This window comes from Nicotiana tabacum, chromosome 19 (genome assembly GCF_000715075.1).
Source record: "Nicotiana tabacum cultivar K326 chromosome 19, ASM71507v2, whole genome shotgun sequence".
NCBI lineage: Eukaryota > Viridiplantae > Streptophyta > Magnoliopsida > Solanales > Solanaceae > Nicotiana > Nicotiana tabacum.
This window is the reverse complement of record NC_134098.1, coordinates 110,384,623-110,389,707: the sequence shown is the minus strand read 5'-3', so window position 1 is coordinate 110,389,707 and position 5,085 is coordinate 110,384,623. Positions and strand designations below refer to the sequence as shown.

The 5,085-nt window shown below is 35.9% G+C and overlaps 1 protein-coding gene across 1 annotated transcript; it reads left to right on the top strand.

Annotated features, from left to right (window-relative positions):
* Window positions 1-1,978: 1,978 nt before the first annotated feature.
* Window positions 1,979-4,752, top strand: LOC107765893 (transcription factor MTB1-like). The gene has a single exon (XM_016584591.2). It carries the CDS (start codon window positions 2,737-2,739, stop codon window positions 4,552-4,554), a length of 1,818 nt encoding a protein of 605 aa, XP_016440077.1. The 5' UTR covers window positions 1,979-2,736; the 3' UTR covers window positions 4,555-4,752.
* Window positions 4,753-5,085: the final 333 nt, after the last annotated feature.

Genomic DNA, 5,085 nt, shown 5'->3' with positions numbered 1-5,085 from the left:
TAACCCAACCCCAAATCACGATTATTAACTTATTACGATCCACTAATCCCATCTTCTATTATTCTTTGATTTGCGTGACCCACTTTTTTAGTTCCTCTCTATAGTTGAGAGATAATTGCATTTTGAAGTTATAAATAGGTTACTAAAGACAAAGGCTTTGGAACATTTTCTTTGATTACTGAATATCTGAAAAGGAATTTCAGCTCGTTTAACCCAACTCCTAGAAAATTAGAAATGCTTATTTTAAAGAGCAAGGGGTCGATTGGTTATTAGATAAAATATGAAATTATATTTGTTTCATATTTGATTATGAATATTAGGTAATGATAAGGTAAATTTTATAATTAGAATGATATAATTAGTTATTCTATATAAAAAGTGAGATAATTAATTTCATAAGATATTCTTGTCTATTCATAGGACTCCTAAGTCCTAAGGTATATAGTTAGGTTAGATGTGAGATGATTGAAAGCAATCTTTGTAATTCAGAGTTTTAATGTACTGAATCCTTGATTGGAGGTTCTAATTCAACAAAATATAATCTCTTCTAGTGAAAATGAGCCAGCATACCTTTGTTTTATTAATAGAGAAAAGCATACTAAAAAGAAAATTTAAAAATAAAAAATACGCAAGGCGTTTGTTGAATTTTAGTTTAATGATTTACAAGTAAGACCGAGATGGGGTCCCACATAATTAAAAAGTACCCCACATATTAATGAAGCACTTGGTTTAGGAATCAATTACCACTCGTAGGAGCCTTAGATTCCACTCAATTTGGCCTATTAGTGTGTTGTTAAAGCTTTATTTGTCCCTTAATCAGCATCAAAAGCTCCAAATGGACAAAATCAAAAGACTAATCCCTTTTTTTTTTTTTTTGTTACCTAGGATTTCCTTTTCGCTTTAGCCCTTTTACTATTTGATATCCAACCATCTATTATCACATGGTTGACAATGGCCTCATATTGTCACTTTCTATTCACATTGCATTATTAAGGAGGAAAAGTAAAAGACAAAATAAGTTAATAAATAAAAGATTAAAAAAAAGGCGATATGCTGATATCTCTGTCTGAGGTATTAAGGAAATAGCAACAAAATGCTATTCCATACCCTTTCCTATAAAATTAGGAAGTCATGTCAAATCTTCACAAATTATGAGAGAAAAATCATCAATAGGAATTAACTTAAATAGTCGCTCACCCAACCGCTTAAACTAAAAATAGTCGATGGAGATATAATATATGCATAATTCATGTTTTATATGTATATAATTGTGTATAGTTATTGTATAATCTATGCATATGACTAAAAAAAATAAACAGTGAATATGATCGGTTATTCTGGTAAAGATTCCTTAATTTTAATATCAAAAGTTGCTGAAATTGATCAAGAACTAATATAAATGAAAAATAACTCATCTTAAGATGTTGATCATCGATAATAATTTTTGATGAAATTGAACAAAAATTTATATATATGACCAAACATGATGTCTAAAAATGTTAAACGACTTGACGTAAACTAAGTTAGAATATAAATATAAAATGTATAAACATTTTGGGATAAAAGGAGTGATTTTTGGTTTAAAACCTATCCTCATCATAAATAGATTAGATAAATGTAAATTTAAATTAAGGGAAAATACTAGATTAAATTTGATAAGTCCCAGTTTCAAAAATATAGACGTCGTCACAAAGGCCACGTTTTTCTCATTTCACTATACAGAATCATGAAATGAAAAGTGAGTAGATATTTGATAAGTGATGAATAGTTTTTTGACACTTGGAAAACTGCTTCTGATTAAAAATTCGAGCTTATCGTAAATAGACAAATAAATAGGATTAGATCTTTATAGCATTTTAGGCAGTCCTATTAAGGGTGCACATGTTTTGTCATCCTTTCTGAAACACGTGTCAAAGTAAAATTCCTTTTTCTTATTAACAAGAAAATGAAAAAACGGAAAGAAATATTGATCACTGCCGACTATTTCTCAAACAAATCTATATCACGAAAAAGCATGTTCATGTATTAACCCAACCATGGTTAAATCTTTTAACCCTTTAAACCCCTAACTAACCATAGTATACACACTAACAAACATGCAGTTGGAATTTAGAGAAACTATAACCCAAAATATACCCCCGCCTCTCCCCTCCCCCTATCTCTCTCTAACTTTGCAAGAAAATAGAGAAAACAGCTTCTCTCATTTCGTTTCTCAAAAAACTACCAATATTTCTTTATTGGGGCAAAACTATAGTATTTTCCCAGTTGAATTCTAGTTCTATTACAGAACCTCAGTTTCTTCCAGAGCTCAAAAGTTTGCTTGGTCACCTTCTTGACTGCAAAGATACCGGTGTGTATTTTTCATGCTTTTTTACCAATCTTCTTTGTTTGTCCATTTATGCATTTTTATGTCCAAGTTTGTATCCTTTCTGGGTATTTTTTTATAGTTACTTATACCCTCTAGTTTCCAAGCTTTTGAGATCTGAAAAGTAGAGGTATGGACAATTGGGTGTTCAATAAGAAGAAGAAGATCAATTGTTTTTCTTGAAGTTACGATGAGTTTGCTTTAGATTGGTTAATTGGTGTTCTAGAATGTGTTAAAGGTTCAAGCTTTGGAGGAGAAAAAAAAAGAATTGTCTTTTTCAGTTCTTGTTTCATCTAGGAATATAAATTTGGAATCTCTTTTGGGTCCTAGGGGTGTTTTGTAGTTCAAGGGATTTTTTTTACTAGGTAGAGATGGGTACGGTGAATATGTCGTGGAGTGATGAGGATAAGGCAACAGTGGCGGCTGTACTGGGAAAAGAAGCTTTTGAATATTTGATATCTAGCTCGGTTTCAGCAGAATGTTCTTTAATGGCAATAGGGAATGATCAGAATTTGCAGAATAAGCTTTCAGATCTCGTGGAACGCCCGAACGCCACTAATTTTAGCTGGAATTATGCCATCTTTTGGCAAATTTCACGGTCTAAATCGGGGGAATTGGTGCTAGGGTGGGGCGATGGGTGTTGCAGAGAACCTAGGGAAGGAGAGGAGCGTGAAGTTAAAAGTATATTTAATCTACGCCTTGAGGATGAGGCTCCACAAAGGATGAGGAAAAGGGTCCTTCAGAAGTTGCATATGTTATTTGGTGGAACAGATGAAGATAACTATGCTATTGGATTGGATAGGGTCACTGATACTGAAATATTCTTCCTTGCCTCGATGTACTTTTCGTTCCCTCGAGGAGAGGGAGGTCCAGGGAAGTGTTTTGGTTCGGGTAAGCATTTGTGGTTATCAGATGCATTGAAGTCCCCTCTAGATTATTGTGCTAGATCTTTCCTAGCTAAGTCAGCTGGTATGCAAACTATTGTTTTGATCCCAACTGATGTTGGAGTTGTGGAATTGGGATCAGTGAGATCGATACCGGAAAGTTTGGAGCTATTGCATTCTATAAAATCTTGCTTCTCTTCGTTTCTTGTTAGGGCTAAGCAAGCAGCAGGTTTAGCAGTTGTAACTGAGAAAAAAGATGGAAATAATTCCCCTTTTTCGAGCTCAGCTTTTAGTGAGCGACCAGATGGAATTCCTAAGATTTTTGGGCACGATTTAAATTCCGGTACCCACTTTAGGGAAAAACTTGCTGTTAGGAAAGCGGAGGAGAGACCATGGGATATTTACCAAAACGGTACCAGGATGCCATTCATGAACGGGCGTACTGGTTTACATGCTGCTTCTTGGGCGCAATTCAGTAATGTGAAGCCGGTAAAGCCAGTGGAGCTCTATAGTCCTCAGACGCCCCCAGCACACAACCTACAAGAGCTTGTCAATGGTGGAAGGGAAGAATTCCGTTTGAACAACTTTCAGCATCAAAAGCCTGCTAGAATGCAAATTGATTTCACTGGAGCAACCTCGAGACCCATTATTTCGCCAGCACACACTGTTGAGTCTGAGCATTCAGATGTTGAAGCTTCGTGTAAGGAAGACTGTGCAGGCCCGGTTGATGAAAAGAGGCCTAGAAAACGTGGAAGAAAGCCAGCCAACGGAAGGGAAGAGCCCCTCAATCATGTAGAGGCGGAGAGGCAGCGGCGGGAAAAGCTGAACCAGCGATTCTATGCATTACGAGCTGTTGTTCCGAATATCTCCAAAATGGACAAAGCTTCCCTCTTAGGAGATGCCATTGCTTACATAACTGAGATGCAGAAAAAACTAAGAGACATGGAATCCGAGAGGGAGCTGAGATTAGGAAGCACTTCAAGGGATGCAATGGCTGCAGAAGACAGCCCGAATTCAGAGATTCAAATCCGTGGACCCGACATCAACGTAGAAGCTGCCAATGATGAAGTCATTGTAAGGGTGAGTTGTCCTCTGGAAACCCATCCAATATCAAGAGTCATCCAAACATTCAAAGATGCACAGATCAATGTTGTTGAATCAAAACTTTCTGCCGGGAATGGAACTGTATTTCACACATTTGTACTCAAGTCTAGTGGATCTGAACAGCTGACAAAGGAAAAGTTGCTGGCTGCATTTTCCAGCGAATCAGACTCGCTGAGGCAATTTTCACCGGTAGGGCAATAACAGTTTTATGTTTTATGTAGTTGCTAGGCATAAAGTGTAGTGAAGAATCATATCGTAGTTTCTGCAGAGTTTTTCGTATACATCAGTTCAAGATAGGTGGAAATAACTAGCTATTGACAAAGTAGCAGCAAATTTTCTGTGTTTGTCTATAGTATACATGTTTTATCATGAGGCAAGATGGATCAATTGCAAGCTTAACTATCTTTTGCATACCGTTATTTTGTATTATTCATTGTTATTAATTCTTCAGGAGCTTCTGTAGATGCATTTATGTCATCTTAGATCCAAGATGTGCATCTTACCATGGAGCTATCCAAGAATGCACAAAAGGAAGTATGGTAGAAACTAACAAGTTAATCTACTTTTTATGTGATCTATGTTTTTCCCTCTTTCTTTAGAATGCCAGGTTAGGGTTGCGGGGTTGCTTGATCTTAGTTTTTGGCGATATTGGAGATTGATATAGTCAATAATTCTGATTAGTTTGGGATTGACGTGTCGTTTATTGATAAATTGATTTTTGTTTGTTCCGAT